General features: G+C 33.7%; 1 protein-coding gene across 21 annotated transcripts in view; it reads left to right on the top strand.

Moving 5' to 3' along the window:
- PPFIA2 (PTPRF interacting protein alpha 2) overlaps positions 1-19767 on the top strand; it is a 469533-nt gene that overhangs the window by 374032 nt on the left and 75734 nt on the right. For all 21 annotated transcript variants that reach the window (XM_032393724.1, XM_032393725.1, XM_032393729.1 and 18 more), the window contains 4 exons: positions 3719-3810; positions 8488-8623; positions 10478-10698; positions 17662-17899. In XM_032393724.1, coding sequence (XP_032249615.1) covers positions 3719-3810; positions 8488-8623; positions 10478-10698; positions 17662-17899 — 687 coding nt within the window. The remainder of the gene's footprint in view (positions 1-3718; positions 3811-8487; positions 8624-10477; positions 10699-17661; positions 17900-19767) is intronic.

A 19767-nucleotide genomic window follows, 5' to 3' on the forward strand; every position in this document is an offset into this window, starting at 1 on the left:
ATTTTGGTAGAAATGCATTAAATATCTATTATGCATAATAAATTATGCTGTGTATTTGCAAACGTGATCCTAATTCCAAAGTAGCTGAAAAATGTAATTGAGGAGAGAGAACACACCTTTGACAAAACAGCGAGTTGCAGATGCCAAGTGTCAAATGAGTGAAATAGACAGTAAGAGCTACAGGTGGGAGAGATCACAATACATTGCTGCTATAAAGAAGGCTTCAGGAAGGTGTGAGTTGACAAAACTTTAAGGAATGGTAGGACTATGTCGCAAGCTTTTCAAATACAGTGCATGTGGCATGATTGCAGGTGCTTTTTGTGGGGAGAGGGTGAGGTAGGGAGTCTGATATCTTAAATAATAATGGGCATAACAATTTTGGCTAGAATCAGTTACTCCTATTGTAGGATATATGGTAGAAGAGGCAGGTAAGGACTAAATTATGAAACGTTAAAAGCTGTAATTGCTAATATGTCTTTTCCTCCTTCATTAGCCTGTAAATTCCTGTGAGCAATTTTGTCGGATTTCATTTTGTTTAGCATAAGCATATAATATAATATAAAATCACTAATTTAAGAAGTGACCTATACATGTGTGTTGAACAAAAGAAAAAGGAGAGAGAGAGGGAGCAAAGGAGGGAAGGGAGGGAGGGACAGAGGGAAAATCTGGCAATAGTATGGCATAGGGAAAGTATTGGAAAAGATGAGAGAATAAAAATTTTTAAAAAAAAGGCAATTGTACATTTAGCCCCACTGAATGTTAAATATTATGAGGTTAATTTAAAGCTGTTTGGTCCCACAGTCAGAGTATATAAGATCTCCTGCAAGAGAGATCTGCTATAGCAATACAATATGGTGCCTAGAAGATAGCATCTAATTCTTTCTGAAGTTGTTAAGAAAGTCTACACAGGGGAGATGCCATTTCATCAGGCTCTTGAAGGCATATAAGATCTTATCAAATAGAGAAGGGTAGGGCAGAGGACAGAGCCTATGTGATAGCACAAAGAAAACAAAGATGGTTGATTTGCTGAATCACCAGAAGTTTGCTGTGACTGGTATGTGTTTAAAGAACTAGGTTGTGACCAGATTGTGGATTTTGGACTTGATCCTGTTATGTAATGTTATGTTATCCAAAGCTCTGTGTGCTCCTGGCAAGATCCCCAGAACCCACTCCCCCACCACCTACCCAAGCCTTGTAGCTTCAACAATCTGCCTAAGCAAGCAGCAGAACTAAACATTCCATGCTTTGCACCCTTGTTCATGCTAGTAACTAGAGGAGGCAAATCCCAGGTCATACCTCATTTCTGAATATCATCCCATACAGCTGAACATATTTCCTAATCTAACTACTACTCAGATTTTGACTCAATTATCTGTAACTGACTGTCCATCATTAGCAAAATCTCCTGTATATTCAACCTCTTCTTATTGTTTCTCTTCATCATGTTGATCTCTAAAATATGAAATTCCTAGGACTGGTTTTTGAATTTCTTCTCCATATTCAGTCCCTGAGTTCAGTCTCATTTGATCTCATGGATTTAAATACCATCTATAAATTGAGCATTTCCAAATTTAGATCACCTACTGGGTCCTCTCTGCTGAGAGAGTTCATGCATTCAAGAGCCAACTCAGTATCTTTATTTGGACACTTTCGCACCTCAAACATTACAAGTCAATCCCTCCACCCCAAACGCCAGCACCACCAGTCTAAACTACCACCAGCAGCCATCTTCTCATTTTCTCAGTAAATCACAACTCCTTCTCTTACTCAGGTTAACCTTGGAGTCATTCTTGACCCCTTTCTTTATCTCCCACCCCACATTCAGTCCAATAGCAAATTTGTTAGTTCTGTCATCAAGATATAACCAAAATCCAGCCATTCTCTCTAACACCATTATTATCCAGGCCACAATTCTCTTGCCTATGTTTTTGGAAGAACAGTAATAATTTTATTCTTCCCTCCCTCCCAATCTTATTCAACGGTCCATTTCACTGCTCTTAGAATGATCATGTCACCTCTCTACTCAAAAATCCTCTAGTCATTTGCTATCTCACTCAGAATAAAAACCAAAGACTTCAAAATGGTTGACCAGGCTTTCAGGACTACCCTTCCCAAGCCCTGCAACCACACTTTTCTAAATCTATTCCCTATCTGTCTTTCTCTTTAACCTGTCCATTTCTGCCACAGTGACCTCCTTGCCTACTCCTTCAACAAATATACTCCCCTCCCAATAAGGGACATTTGCAACCCCTGCTATGCCTTTTCCTAAGACATTCCCATTTTTTTAAACTCCCTTCCTTTAGGTCTTTGCTCAAATAACACTTTATTTGAGAGCCCTTCCATGACCCTTTTATTTTCTGTTTCCTACCAACATCCTGTAGACTCTGTTTATTATCTTTTTTACTAGATTATAAATTATGTGAGGGCAGGGAATTTTTTATTTTGCTACTTTATCATAGTGTGTAGCACAACAGAGGTGCTCTATGCATATTTGTGGAAATAACAAACAAAAGAATTAATAAATGCAATAAGAAACCATTGAATATTTTAGGCAAATAATTTATTTGATCATATGTATTTTTTAAAATGATACAACTACGGGCACCTAGGTGGCGCAGTCAGTTAAGCGTCTGACTCTTGGTTTTAGCTCAGGTCATGATCTCAAGGTCCTGAGATCAGGCCCCACATCAGGCTCCACACTTAGCTCACAGTCTGCTTGAGATTCTCTCTCCCTCTCCCCCTCGTGCTCATGCTCGTTCTCTCTCTCTCTAAAATAAATAATTTTTAATTAAAAAAATAAAATGATACAACTAGCAGAAGATTGTGTAGAGAAGAGATTGGAGACAGCACCACTTCTGTGGAAGCTGGTGAAATAATGCAGGAAAAAAGTAAAAAATGTATTAAGTAGAATGATGGTGCTAAGAATAAAAAGGGCAAATGAGAGAAATATTGGGAAAGCCACACCGACAAAAATGTATAGTGAGAAATGAAGTATGATTCAAGTAAAATGTCAAGCATTGGCTGGTGGGACAGGAAATAAAACAGCAATAGAAAATCCAGAAGGATACATTTAAACTTTTATAACATTATAAAAGTTATAATCATGAAAACAAAATTAAATGCTTACATAAGCATTTAATTAAGGGCTACAGGACAACCCTTATCTTAAAAAATCTACAGACTGAAAGTATAATACCAATCTGAGAAAATTTTCAGATGCACAAATAATGCTACCAATATCAAACTGATAATTTTAACCTAAAATAGGTAATCATTTTTTCCCCATCTTTTTAATCCATTTTTCTTTCTCTTCATCCATCTGTACTACAACGCTTATAGAATAATCAAAGTCCTTCACTTACTGCATAAATAAGACCTTTTCTTTATTTTTTAACTGGCTATGATTATGACTCTGCATTTTGAAGTGATGTATACATAACTAGTCATAATCTTAGGATTCCCATATGTTTGCAAAAATTTAGGATTAATGAATGCCAGACAATATAGATAATTTTTATTGATTTCTGCTATTCACATTTCATTACAAGGGAAAAATTAGGCGTATTTTACTGTCAAGATTATTATCTTTAATAAAACTATATCCATCAGTTTTCCATTTTTAAAAAGCCATTAAGCTTGGTAGCTTGGTTTGTCATAATTGAATGTTGGTATTATTGGCATTTACATAGCTTCTGAGTAAAACTTCTTTGATTTTTAGGAAAGATTAGCAGAAGAAATTGAAAAGCTGAGATCTGAACTTGACCAATTGAAAATGAGAACTGGCTCTTTAATTGAACCCACAATATCAAGGTAATAGTAAATTAAAATCTTATCTATAGCTCACCAAAAATCAATATGAACTTTTTATGATTTCATATTGCCTCAAATAAAATAAATAAGTACCTCTTATTGCTCAGCAGGCATTGCCCTATGTTCACTCCTGACTGATTTACTGTTTCTATATTCAAAAATCATTCTCTAATTTAGTAATCTGTCCTGCAAATATGCAATAAAAATTTAAATTATTACCTTTTGTATTCTGCATTTAATTACATAGCTATAAATACATAAAAAGAGTGTTCAATGAAGAAATGGAACTGTATATAAGGAGATTACATCTCATTCTAGGAAGCAGCAACACCTCTTTTCTCTACATGCAGAAATGTTTTCAATACTTAATGTGACTGAAGAAATATCATTAATTATGGTCCCTTAGCACCTACCTCTTTTGTTAAATTAATTGCAGATACAGAGTGAAGGAGAAATTATACATGTTTTAAAAACAAATATGTTTAGCCATACTCATCTACTTTGACTCAATACCTCATCTTGAAAGAAAGAAGCAATGATATGATTATTTACTCTCTAGATAGATAGATCAATCTTGATAATTCACATATAATTTTCTTTTGTGCTAGGGCCTTTTATTTAAGGTTAATAAGAAACCCTACAAGGATTTACTTATTTGATTATTTATTTAACAACACAATCATATCGGCTATCTGAAACTTTTGACCACCACAGACTTTTAGAAGTTCATTTTTCTTGGTCTTATACTTATCCTAAGAATGTTAGCTCCACAGAGGCTGGAATTTTTGTTTGTTTTGGTTACTATAATCTCAGCACCTAAAACAAACAAATAAACAAACAAACATTGGTATATTATACTCACAATAGATATCACTGAATGAATGAATATCTACTAAAGCATTTTTCAGATACTCCGAGGAAAAATCCAAGTTAAAAAAATTCAAAAGGTGCTTATATCCCCTTTAATGTAAGTATTAATAAAAGTAATAATGTAAGTATTAATAAATATCAAGGTGCTTATATTCTCTTTAATGTAAAGTATTAATAAAAATAAAATTCAGCATTTTGAGTATTTCTACCTTCAGTTTAATATAAGAAACACAGTTCTGCAGGCACAAAAACACCCAAAGAACTTTTAAAAATGTAGGTCTTTAATTTAGAAAATCTTGTTTATTTGTCTAAATGCTTTGTTATGATTTATGTATCTGAACTGAAGCTATTTTTAATTCAGTGATATATATTCACAAGGTGGTGATGATGACAATGATGGTGTTGATGAAGGGCAAGAGCTTATAAAAAATATCAACAGAGTGAATACATAGAATGAGCATCATCCAGTCAACAAGTTTAATATTTTTAATAGAGCCAAATGGCCATTTTGTTGGCTTTTTGACCTTTGGTCTCAGAAGTACAGGGTTGTATTTTAAAAAGGGGGGGTCCTGGGGTGTGAGGAGAGAGACAAACAAAAAACCAGACTCTTAACTATAAAGAACAAACTGGTGGTTACCAGAGGGAAAGGCGGTAGGGGGATGGGTGAAATAGGTAAAGAGGATTAAGAGTACACTTATTGTGATGAGTATTGAGTAATGTATAAAATTGTTGAATCACTATATTATACATCTGAAACTAATATGACACTGTACATTAATTATACTGGAATTAAATATATACATACATATCATTGGGGAAAAAAACAGAGTTGTAGAAGTATTGTCTAAAATTTCATCACTGCAGTGAGTCATCATGGACAGCCTAATAACGGGAACTTATCCAAAACGAAGGATCATCGTGGAAGCTTGGGAAGTACATATAGAACAATTCTCTGATACAACAGCTTGTAGTAGAAACAAAGCTAGACCAAGAATAAGAAGACTGACATCCCTAGGTCTAAGACAAGCTATTACTAGCTGTTCGATTTTGGAAAGCCTATTTTCCTTAATAAGTTCAAATTTCATATGTATTTTACATGAATTGTATATAAAGTAATAATTTTATGACTATCTCACAAGCTTACTTTGTGACATGTGATCAAAAGGGGGTTTTGTAAACAGTAAATCATAAGTATAAAGTATTATAGGAATTATTGATAGATAAACTGATGGTATGGAATTATAATATGGTATAAGATAACAATATTTATTGAACAGCAATTATAAACTGATGGGATGGAATTACAATATGTTATAAGATAACAATATTTATTGAACGGCAATTATTTATCAAACATCCATGCTTCTGAGTGCACAATTTAAAAAGAAATTATAAAGAAAACAGAAGATGCATGAGAATTTCATTGATCATACAGGCAGAGAGGGAGGAAGAGATGAGCTAAAGTTGGTGAATATCAGTAACTAATATCCTCTACTAGTATCTCATCTGAGAATAATAAATGGCTGGAGAAGGTCTGATTTAGCTCAACTCTGAAGAAAGGTAGGATCTGGGTCATTAGAAAGGACAATGGAAGACATTTCAGGAATCTTAGAGATGGGTAAAAGATGTTCTCTAAGAAAATTCAGACTTGATTTATCTATGGAAGTTCTTTGGTGAGATTATATGCAAGAGTTACAGGAGATTCAGGTGGGAAAACTGCACGGGTTCATGTCTAAAGGAACTGGTGACTATATTGTAACTTAGACCTCCGAGTGACTCAAAATATTGTACACCAAAAATTATTTAAAAGTTGAAATGTATGGAAATATTGACTCTGATTTCTGTTAGTAAAGTAGCTCATGGAGTTGAATAAAAGAAGAGAGGTGAGCGGTAACTGCTTTAGATGAAGTATAAGCAATGGGCTCTTCTAAAGTTGCATTGGTTCAGGCCTTTTGTTCTTTCAAGATCAGTTATGCACTTTCTACTTGCAAGAAACTGCATTGGAGATATAGCGGTAATGGTGATGAAGAATACATGTTTCAAATGGGAAATACAGGGATACTGTGAGGACAATTACAATAGAGGGGCTACAATAATATAAGACAATGGAAATTTTAATCTGAGACTTTAAAAATGTTAACCACATAAACGTGTGATGACTATTTCCAGCAGAAACAGCAGTATGTTCAAAGGCTTAGGATTAGAGGAAAGTGTGAGTTGTTCGAGAAATTGAAAGGAAGTCTGTATGGCTGGAGAGAGGAGAGGCAGATAGTAACTAGAAGTGAAGCTGGAATAAGAAGGAGGGTTCTAGATTGTCAAGGGCATTGTAAGGCCCTTGAAGAGTTTAAGCAGTGCATCAATAGGAGCAGATCTGTGTTTTGGTTCATGTTTTTATAAATGACTTGGAGTTGAGAGATAAAACAACAAGAAAACAATACTCCTAGAATGATGAGTTATAATTTTAGAATCTCCACTCTGATGACCATAGAGATATTACCCAGGCAGTGACAGAAAAAATGTACTTAGAATATTCTGAGGTAGACAGTTTAGACTGTATAATAATTAATTTCATTCATTCATTATCTTACCAGATATTTATCAAGTGTTTATTATATGCTAGGAATACCTCCTTAAGCATACAGTGGTGATTAAAATCTGACCTTTGTCTTCATGAAACACAGACCCTGTTATAGAGGCTGAGAGAAGTCCTATTTATGAGTATAACCTGGTTCATTAGTTTTTATATATGACTAATCCATAATAAAACCAGTTTGCTTGATTAAATTTGAAGCTCACCGCTATAAAAACGAACAGCTGTCCTCTACTTGGGGGATGATTTCTTAGTCCATTTGCTTTAAAGTTCTATTTGACAAAACCAGGATTTGCATCAGTTAGGTCAGTGTCTTCTACTGTTGCAAAAACCTAGAACTTACCTAACCTTTTCTAATCTTGCCTATCGTTTGGAAATGCTTGGTTTTTCCCTTTTCTTTTTCCACAAAGAGAACTAATAGAAAGAGCACAGTAGATCATCAGGACCTCCAGTTCAAGAGAAAATACAGCATTAAGCATATTTCATACTGATGATAGAGCATTTTATAGGACAGCACGCTGTCACTGTTCTCATCATGATTATAGCAATAAACTGAATTTGTTGTAAATCTCTATATAAATAATGTGTCTGGAGAAACCTTTATTACACTTTGATTACAGTGTACTTTATTATCATGTTTATTGAAAACCAGTGTGATAATATTTTTCTATTGGAATTTTCCAACTATTTCATCTCTAAGCAGATTTCAGAATCAAATGTGCTTATCAAAAGATTTTTCTTTATCTTTTTGAAACAGTGTCTTAACAAAAGCTGAAAAATTATCTGGTGGTATATCCTATTTTGTTAAAAAAATAAAGGGATACAGCAATAAATAACATATGTTGATATGTACACTAAATACTTCAACAAAAAAGAATTGCCAGAATTTAAGCCAATGGATCTTGGTTGTCCATCTTAATATGTTTAATTTTACTACCACAATTGAAAATGATAATTAATGAACAAACAGATTTTTTCTATTCTAAACAGAAAATTCACTTCACTTTCGGGAATGAACCTGAGACTGGAATTTTTGACATAAGCCTCAGAAGAGACCTCAAAGAATCATGACAATTCATCAGTTTTCTTCCTTGAATTTTTCTTTTTTCTTGAGGGTTTATGCTTTATTCTTTATTGACAATTAAGCAGTTGATAGTGATTTGCTGGGAAGTTTAACTTCTGCAATTGGTCATGTTTCGTATTTTTCCTTTTTCCAGAACTCATCTAGACACCTCAGCTGAGTTGCGGTATTCTGTTGGATCCCTAGTGGACAGCCAGTCTGATTACAGAACAACTAAAGTAATAAGAAGGCCCAGGAGAGGCCGCATGGGTGTGCGAAGAGATGAGCCAAAGGTTAATTTTTTTTTTTATTTCAAGTCTTTGATGATTCTAAGTAAATATCTTACTCCACCTTGAATAGAATTTTAATACTGAGAGAATTCCAACTGCTAGCATTTTTAGTTTCAAGCATGACATATGACATATTTTTAAAACTATAACTAATGCAAAACCACTGCTATGTACCAGAAGTTGAACTAAGCATTCCCCATGTGTGTATCCACATAACCCTTTGAATTTGGTTCTATTTTTATGCTAACTTCAGACATAAAAAGATTGAAGCTCAGAAATTTTAAGTGTTCAACATTATACAGCCAGCAAAGTGATAGAGTCAAAACTTGAACCTTTATTTGTGTGGTTTCGAATTCCATGCTTTTTTATCCCTTATGCTGTATTGCCAAACAAATGGACTCTTGGTTTGTTTGGGCACTTATGCAATGGTATTCATATTGTTAATTAGGATTAATTAAATATTTTAATTATAATTGCTATTTTAATAAAACTTTGAGGAAAATGTACATAGACTATTGAAAGTGTTTATAGAGAACTCTTCATGATAAACTGCAGTGCCAATCTTCATTCATTCACTACATATAAGCCATGTATATTGTAAGTGTAGAGTGGCATTTTATAGAGAAGTACTATAGTTCCTTTGTGCCCTAAGTATAAGTTGTTCTCCGCAACCACTTTCATGTGTTGAATACTACATAACCTAATTGTCCTTACTTGTATACAGGTCCTTGATACCCTATGGTTTTTAATTGGTACCTGTGTCATGTATAAATTAATCCTTCATAGTAGGCATTCAATATCTGTTAAATGAATGAATAAGAAGTGAACAAATGAAGAATAAATCAAGTCCATCTTAGTTCTTTTCTCATTTGTATATGACAAATAAATTAGTGCTACTTGGTACCAAAAAAATTTATAACACAAATGCTAATTCAGGTCCTCAAATCTTAAATAAATACTGTGGTATTTACATGTGGTTCCCCCCCCACCAGAAAATCATTTTACATCATCACAAAAATGAAAAACAACTTTTTAAAATGCAGAAAACTCTAGGTCCCCTCTCTCTTACTTCCCTTCCTCTCCTACCCTCAGATAACAGCGAAAAACACCGATAGATATATTATCTTTGGGGGCACCTGGCTGGCTTAGTCAGTAGAGCATGCAACTCTTGATCTCAGGGTCATGAGTTGGAGCCCCACATGGGGCGTAGAGATTACTTACAAAAAAAGATTTTCATTCACATGAGGGATTTATTATATCAAATAAAAACCATAGTCATGTAAATTAGTGTGCCTTGGGCTTAAAAAATCAATGAAGCATTTAAGTGATCAGAGAAGTAGAGATGAAATTAAATCACTTTTCAATATTATTTTAATTATACTTTGTTAGAATCTATGTAAATGAATGTTGGGGAGAGAATTATTATATAACTAGTGTGATAATATTTGCAGTCTCAGTCTATAATAAGAAAGTGTAAGTAAGACTAGTATAAGAGATGGAAATGCTCCAGTACAAGTGAATAGAGATTGTTATATTTGGAAAGAAGGAAAAATGTTTCAAACATAGATGCTTTAAAGTGATTGTTAACTTGAATTGGGGTTGAACTAGAAATCATGCATAAGTTTATCATCATTATTCCTATTAAAATCTTGGTATTTATGCTGACGATTAATATCTGCCATTACTTAAGATGTCAAGGAAATATTTTATTGAAACAATGCATTAAAATGGTAATAATCAGTTCTGCTTTTGCTAGGTAAACTATAAAGCATGGGTGCTTTTTGTTGATATTTTTCAGAATAGTGCTTTAATAATGAGCAATATGATACATATGGTAATTACTCATTTACCACACAGGTGAAGTCTCTTGGGGATCATGAGTGGAATAGAACTCAGCAAATTGGAGTGCTAAGCAGCCACCCTTTTGAAAGTGACACAGAAATGTCTGATATTGATGATGATGACAGAGAAACTATTTTTAGCTCAATGGATCTTCTCTCTCCAAGCGGTCATTCTGATGCCCAGACTCTAGCCATGATGCTTCAGGAACAATTGGATGCCATCAACAAAGAAATCAGGTGAGTTCAATTATCACTGATTGTTTTAAAGGATTAGAAGACTTTGATACTAAAAATGAGATAATTAAACCAGAAGCACAGGCATCATCTGGGAACCTTTGAATTTTAAAGCACTTTTTACATTTAAATTTACTGTTTAAATGATATTTGTGGTAATAAGGTACATTCTTAAGGTACATTTAACACTGCCATAAAGGTACTAAATAGTATGCAATTAATATGCAGCCAGCTCCTTAAAACTATTTAGACATCAGAGTGAAATTAACTAGGACTGAATTATTTCATAGTAGATATGAAAAAAATGCACTATCACCACAGTGGATAATAGATGGTTTCCAAAGAGTAGATTACATTATAGAGTTGAAGTTGTACAAGTTATCAATTCAAACATTGAGAAATGTTGATAATTTCAATTTTTAACTTAATATATACTGTCTCAAATCCCAATGATGTTAGTAGTCTTTACTTATCATTAACTTGACTAACCCCAGTAAAGAACCTAACTGTGTCAGGTGGATTTACAGTCTTTCAAACATCGGGAAACTACTCTTAACTTGTTTTTTCTCAATGGATGAACAGTTTTTTAATATTTCGAACAATGGGTTTTGTTTGTTTGTTTGTTTTTCTGGCTCTAGCTAAGTGTGTTACCTCCTAATACAATTCACATCTATCCAGTTCTCTTCTATCATCAGCCTATTGCACATTGTAATAGGTTCTCATGTAGATGACAATAATTCTTTCTGGTTTCCTCACGGTGTATGGGTTCCCATCTAATCCAAAGTAGCACTGCAACCAGAGAAGACTTTTTTAAAACCCAATGTGCTTAGGTAAAGTAACCCTTTTTCAAACCCTTCAGTTGCTCTTAAGATAAAGAACAAAATACTCCATATTGTCTACAGTGCCCCACCTTCCTCAACATTCTCACCTACCTGATTCCATGTTCCATTATACATGACTTCCAGTTCTTTGAATCTTCCTTGCTCTCTCCTTTGTGGTTGCTGTTCCTTTCTTCTAGAACATTCTCCTCATTCCACACCATTGTCCCATAACATTTCACCCTCTTTACTCTTACCACCATCCCTTCTTCTGTCCTTCAGTTCATTTTACTGTCTTTCTTACCTTCATTAGATTGTAAATTATATAAGAACAAGAAATATATCTTGTTTTGCTCACTGTCTTTTATATCCAGGTATTAGCACTTTTCTTGATAAATAGAAAGTGTTTCATAAATATTTGATTAGTATAAATAGAAAAAATAATATAGAACATAAATTCAAACTGAATGACATTTTTTGATGCTACAGAGCTAATGATTTAACACACTGAGTAGATTTGAAATCGAGTATGTATCTGTGATATTTGTTTTCATCGAAAATATATACACACACCCTCAATAACAACCCATGTCCCTCTAGGACCTCAACTTTGTTACTTTAGGGTAGTAAAGCCCAGTTATAATCTTGGTCTAGACTAATTAAGTTGATACCCTTTTATATGTTTCCTTGCTGACCCTAATAATGTATTTAATATAGTTGCTAGTTTTTAAGAAATTAAGAACTACATATAATTCAAGTATATAGCAACATTCAAAAGAAATAGGCATCTTGGACAGCAGGGGAAGATGGTGGATTAGGAGGACTCTAAGCTCATCTCATCCTGTGGATACAACTACAACACTCACATAAGTGAATATAACCCAGAAAATGATCTGAAGACTGGAAGAACAAATTCCAAAACTAAAGGTAAAGAATATATCTGTAAAAATTAGTCAAGGGATTCACAAAATAAAAGGATGTAAAATGTGACACCATATACCTAAAATGTGGTGTGGAGAGGATTAAAGAATGGGTTGAAACTTAAAAATGAGTCAATGGAAAAATCAAAGAGAAATTAAAAATTACATGGAAACAAATCAAAATGAAAATGCAATGGTCCATAATCTTTGGGATGCAGCCAAAGTGGTTCTAAGAGGAAAGTTTATAACAATGCAGGCTAGAAGCAAGAAAAATCTCAAATAACCAATTTAACTTTACACCTAAAGGAGCTAGAAAAATAACAAACAAACGCAAAACCAGCAGAAGGAAGGAAATAATAAAGGTTAGAGCAGAAATAAATTATATAGAAACTAAAAATAAATGAACAAACAAAAACTAAAGAAGAGATAAATGAAACCAGGAGTTGGTTCATTAAGATCAACAAAATTGATAAACATCTAGCTAGACTCATAAAATAAAATAAAGACCCATATAAACAAATCACAAATGAAAGAGAAGAAATAATAAGCAACACCAAAGAAATACAAACAATTGTAAGAGAATATTATGAAAAATTATATGCCAACAAATTGGACAAACTTGAAGAAATGGATAAATTCCTAGAAATGTATAACCTGAAGCAAGAAGAAATAGAAAATTTGAACATTTGAAGAAGAGGTAATACCAATTCATTTCAAACTATTCCAAAAAATATAAGATAAAGGAAAACTTTCAAATCCATTCTATGAGGCCAGTATCACTCTGATACCAAAACCAGATAAAGACATCACAAAAATAAAAGAGAACTATAGGCCAATATCTCTGATGAACATAGATGCAAAAATTCTCAACAAAATAGTAGCAAACCAAATCCAACAATACATTAAAAAAATCATTCACTGCAATCAAGTGGGATTTAGTCCCAGAATGCAAGGGTGGTTAAATATTCACAAATCCATCAATGTGATATATCACATCAATAAGAAAAAGGATAAAAACCATATGATCATTTCAATAGATGAAGAAAAAGCATTTGACAAAGTACAATATCCATTCATGATAAAAACCCTCAACAAAGTAGATTTAGAGGGAAAATATCTCAACATAATAAAGACTTTACATGAAAAACCCACAAAAGTATCATACTCAGTGATGAAAAACAGAGCTTTTCCCTTAAGGTCAGGAAAAAGACAAGGATGTCCACTCTCACCACTGTTACTCAACATAGTACTGGAAGTCCTAGCCATAGCAATTAGACAACAAAAAGAAAGAAAAAAATGTCCAGATTGGTAAGGAAGAACTAATATTTTCACTAATTACAGATGACATGATACTGTATATAAAAAAACCCTAAAGACTCCACCAAAAAACTACTAGAACTAATAAATGAATTCATTAAGGTGGCAGGATACAAAATCAATGTACAGAAATCTGTTGCATTTCTATACACTAATAATGAAGCAATCCCATTTACAAATGCACTAAAAAAATAATGAAATATGTTGGCATAAACTTAACCAAGGAGGTGAAAGACCTCTACTCTGAAAACTATTAGATGTTGATGAAAGAAATAAAAAACAACACAAAAAAATGCAAAGACATTCCATGTTCATGGATTAGAAGAACAAATATTGTTAAAATGTCTATACCCAAAAAATGTCTATACCCAAAGCAATCTACAAATTTAAAGCAATCCCTATCAAAATATCAATAATATTTTTCACAAAACTAGAACAATCCTAAAATTTGTGTGGAACCACAATAGACCCTGAATAGCCAAAGCAATCTTGAAAAAGTAAAAACTGGACATATCACAATTCCAGACTTCAAGTTATATTACAAACCTTTAGTAAAACAGTATGGTATTGGCATAAAAATAGACACATAGATCAATGGAACATCATAGAAAACACAGAAATAAACTCACAAATATATGGTCAATTAATCTTAGAGGAGGAAAGAATATACAATGGGAAAAAAACAGTCTCTTCAACAAATAGTGTTGAGAAAACTGGACAGCTACATGCAAAAGAATGAAACTCGACCACTTTCTTATACTATACACAAACAAATTCAAAATGGATTAAAGATCTAAATGTGAGACATGAAACTCTGAAAATCCTAGAAGAGAGCATAGGCAGTAATTTCTGACATCAGCCATAGCAACATTTTTCTAGATATGTCTCCTGAGACAAGGGAAGCAAAAGCAAAAATGAACTATTGGGACTACATAAAAATAAAAAGCTTCTGCACAGTTAAGGAAACGATCAACAAAGCTAGAAGGTAACCTACGGAATGGGAGAAGATATTTGCAAATGACATATCCAATAAAGGGTTAATATTCAAAATACATAAAAAATTTATACAACTCAACACCCCAAAAATAAATAATCTAATTAAAATGGGTAAAAGACATGAACAGACATTTTTCCAAAGAAGACATACAGATGGCCAACAGACACATGAAAAGATGCTCAACATCACTAATATTCAGGGAAATGCAAATCAAAAGCACAATGAGATACTACTTCACAACTGTCAGAATGGCTAAAATCAAAAACACAAGAAATAGCAGGTGTTGGTGAGGATGTGGAGAAAGGAGAATCCTCTTACACTGATGGTGGGAATGCAAACTGGTGCAGCCACTCTGGAAAACAGTACAGAGGTTCCTCAAAAAGTTAAAAAGAGAACTACCCGAGACACCTGGGTGGCTCAATCGGTTAAGTGTCTGCCTTTGGCTCAGGTCATGATCCCAGGGTCCTGGAATCGAGTCCCACATTGGGCTCCTTGCTCAGCAGGGAGCCTGCTTCTCCCTTTGCCTGCTGCTCCCCTTGCTTGTGGGCTCTCTCTCTCTCTGACAAGTAAGTAAAATCTTTAAAAAAAAAAAAAAATAGAACTGCCCTAAGATCCAGTAATCACACTACTAGGTATTTACTCAAAAAATACCAAAACACTAATTCAAAGGGATTCATGCAACCCTATGTTTATTGCAGCATTATTTACAGAAACCAGACTATGGAAGCAGCCCAAGTGTCCATCAATAGATAAATGGATAAAGAAGTGGTATATACATACAATGGAAAATTATTCAGCCCTAAAATAGAATGAAAACTTGGGGCACCTGAGTGGCTCAGTTGGCTAAGTATCTGACTCTTGATTTCGGCTCAGGTCATGATCTTAGGGTTGTGAGACTGAGCCTTGCCTCAGGCTCTGCATGGAGCCTGCTTAAGATTCTCTTGCTGGAGAAGAGGTGGGTGGGGGGATGGGGTAACTGGGTGATGGGCATTAAGGAGGGCACTTGAACTAATGAGCACTGGGTGTTATATGCAACTGATGAATCACTAAATTCTACCTCTGAAACTAATAATACAGTATATGTTAATTAAATTGAATTTAAATAAAAAATTTAAAAAAAAAGAAATGCACATGTTGCAGGTGTACAACATAAAAAAAATCCCCCTCTCCCTCTGCCCCTCACCTCCCCTCACTCACATGTGTGCATCTGTGTGTGCTCTCTTTTTCTCTCTCTCAAAAAAAAAGAAAAAAAAAAAGAGGAAGAACGAAATCTTGCCATTCGCAACAACATGGATGGAGCTAGAGAGTATAATGCTAAGTGAAGTAAGTCAGAGAAAGCCAAATACCATACGATCTCACTCATATGTGGAATTTAAGAAACAAAACAAATGGGCAAAGGGAAAAAAGGGAGGCAAACCAAGAAACAGACTCTTAACTATAGAGAACAAACTGATGGTTACCAGAGGGGAGAGGGTGGGAGGGTGGGTGAAATAGGTGATGGGGATTAAAGAGTACACTTATCATGATGAGCACTGAATATGCATGGAAGTGTTGAATCACTATATTGTACACCTGAAACTAATATAACACTGTATGTTAAACTATACTAGAATTAAAATTTAAAAACTTATTATAAAAAAGAAATAAGCATCTTCATAAAAACAGTGACAACGTCCTCGTAAAAACTGCTAACACTAACTAGAATTTATTTCTGGTTAAGATTTTTCTTCTTCCACAAACTATTCTAACCATTAAAAAAAATTCCTCTTTTCTGGTTTCCTCAGTTTACTTATTCTCCCTTAAAGGAAGGGATCAAATTACTTCATTTGCCACTGTCCTGTTTGTTAGTTAATCTGTGCATCTATAGTTAGCTACTGTTTTGAGTGCCTTACTTTTGTGGTCTTATTTATTATTTCATCCTTTTGTATGATTTATATGGGACTCTCTCCCCAACACATTAGGACATTTCAAAGGGAATCTATTTTGTGTCTTTCTTTCTTTCGTTTTTCTTTCTTCTTTCTTTTTCTTTCTTTCTCTTTCTTTCTTTCTTTTTCTTTCTTTCTTTCTTTCTTTCTTTCTTTCTTTCTTTCTTTCTTTCTTTCTTTCTTTCTTTCTTTCTTTCTTTCCTTCCTTCCTTCCTTCCTTCCTTTCCTTCCTTCCTTCCTTCCTTTCTTTCTTTCTTTTCTTTCTTTCTTTCTACATATTCTTGAAGCTTCTCCTTAAAGAAAAAATGAGTAATAGTGCTTTGTCTTCTCAAAAGCATTTTAGCAACAGTTAAAACAGTTTCTTTTATTATGTATGTATGTGTCTATCTGCCTATAAATAGATCATCTCCATATTATTAACATTGCCTGGTGCTTTTTTGAAGTTGACTTGGCTAAGTAGGTATTGTTAAAAAAAATCTCAGGGTTTTATTTGACCAAATGTTAATTATAAATGACCATTCATTGAAGATTCTGTCAGTTGTACTGTTTCATCAGGTGGGAGTTAAGATTCAGTATCTTTGTTGGGATCTGAGTTTCTAAAAGTCTCATTTACTGGCACCTCAGGTCAAATGTAAGATTAGGATGAGTGGCAGGAAAAAAAAAAAAAAAGGATTAGTGGCAGAAATTTTCTAGGCAGGCAAGGTTTTAAAAGGTTTAGCAGGTGAAAAAAAAAAAAAGTTTTAGCAGGTGTAGTATAGAAAGAGGGTTAGACTGAAAGTGGGGAGGAGTTACATATCACTTGAAAAGAAGGATTTTCTAATAATCAGCCAGAAAGCCTCTGGAATTTTTGAAAGTTATATCATAGCCTTAGAGAAAAGAAAACATTAGATTTGATATAAAATGTTCACAGAGCTATTTATTTATTTATGTGAATTCCAGTTACCATCTTAGCAGCATATAATGGATCCAAATTAAATTGTATCTTTCAGGCTAATTCAGGAAGAAAAAGAATCCACGGAGTTACGTGCTGAAGAAATTGAGAACAGAGTGGCTAGTGTGAGCCTGGAAGGCCTGAATTTAGCAAGAGTCCACCCAGGTACCTCCATCACTGCCTCCGTTACAGCTTCTTCACTGGCCAGTTCATCTCCCCCGAGTGGACACTCAACGCCAAAGCTCACCCCTCGGAGTCCTGCCAGGGAAATGGATCGGATGGGAGTCATGACACTGGTATGATGATATGCACGAGAACATTGTCCCCATTAGGATTAATGGTGCATGAGCTGATACTTACTGGGTGTTTATTCTAAGGACCTTCTTTGGTTTTTATCATTTTTCTTTTTTCACAACATCCCTATGCGGTAGGTGCAACTATTAATCCCATTATGAGGCAAGCAAATGTAGCCTACACAGGTGTAATTTTCCAAGGTCACATAATAGGTAAGTAGAAGAGCAGCAATCTAAATATCACAGCAGCTATCTGAATGACTTAAACCATTAAGTAAATTTTTACAGGTAATATCTTGATGAAGTAAATTGGGACTGGGTATTTTATTTTTAATGCAATAAATCACAAAAAAAAATATTATTATAATTGCTTCAATAAAACAACAAAGAATGTTAACATTTTATAATATAGATAATATAATTTTAATAAGAAGATCCATCAAAAATAAGAGCAACAATTTCCCAATTTTGTTTTAGAATTTCATGTCAACATTTTTACCCTTCTTTATTCTTTAATTCTTTGTTTCATTTATTTTTATATTTGGGATTAATAGTTAGAAACCTAAGTTAGGAGGTACCCTGAATATAATTGAGAGAAAATCAAAATGCCTTTGCTAAAAATAATATAGAGAAACCTCTGGAAGAAATGATGGGAATGACTACTGAGTGCTATGATGGTTAGCCACTTAAATCTCATGATAACATCTGCAAGTCTGAGGGCATCACCTCAACAGAGAGCAGAGGTAACTGGGGTTTGAGAGCATGAGTAAATTGCTCATGTTCAACACAGTAAGTGGAGCTGGATTTTTTCTTCAAATTTGCTGGCACAAAAGCATGTGCAATTCTGTCCCTTGTGTGTGTGTGTGTGATTACCTGGAAATAACGTTTAAATGACAGTAATGAAGATTTAAATATTCTGAACTGTTTTTGGAGGTAAAATTCTGTTTTTGTAATGAATATTAAAACTTTACTATTAAAATAATAAAATTCTAATTAAAATGAGTTTGGGGATAGAAATTAATTTAAAAAATAGGTGAAATAATAGTTTTATACAGTATAAAACTAGCACAAATATAACAAATGGAGGAGAAATTGATACTACAGAAGAATATGAAGTGTATACAGTGTTTCTAAATATAGTCAGAAGGCTGTGAAGCTTCTATAAAAAGTGTCACAGTATCTATCTCTGTGTGTGTATGTATGTGTGTAAAATATCTGAAGAAAAAATTTTAATTCATTTTCTAAATGACATCTTTAATAAATGTTGCAGTAATATGTATTGTAGCTAATAAATTGTAAAAATTATTTCCATTGGAATTGATTTATATTAATGCACATACGCACATATTTATAAAGAAATTATATCTATATCTATATATATAAAATGCTCTCACCTCTAGGCAAAAACTACCTTATAATTTTTTTTAATTTTATTTTTACAAAATTTGTTATGTATGTAAGTTAAATGTCTCTTTCTTTAATTTTACAATTGAGAATTGAAACAGAAAACCATTTTTATGGTGTGGCAGCATTTTTCACATTCAAACTCTTTATGATTATGGACTTCCATACAATAAAGTCAACATAAAAGAAAAATGGCAAAATTTTTTAAAAAAGGAAACTTTTACCTTCTTACTTACCTTCTTAAACCACTGAGTCCTCTATTCTGTGCTCAGAATATTGATATTAAAAATATTTTTAAAATAGGGGCGCCTGGGTGGCTCACTCAGTTAAGTGGCTGCCTTTGGCTCAGGTCTTGAGCTCAGATCTTGTCCTGGGCTCTAGCCCCTCCCTAGTCAGGCTCGGCTGCTGCTCAGCAGGGAGTCTGCTTCTCCCTCTGCCCCTCCCCCCTGCTCATGCTCCATTTATGT

Source organism: Phoca vitulina, unplaced genomic scaffold (genome assembly GCF_004348235.1).
Source record: "Phoca vitulina isolate PV1807 unplaced genomic scaffold, GSC_HSeal_1.0 scaffold76, whole genome shotgun sequence".
Classification (NCBI taxonomy): Eukaryota; Metazoa; Chordata; class Mammalia; order Carnivora; family Phocidae; genus Phoca; species Phoca vitulina.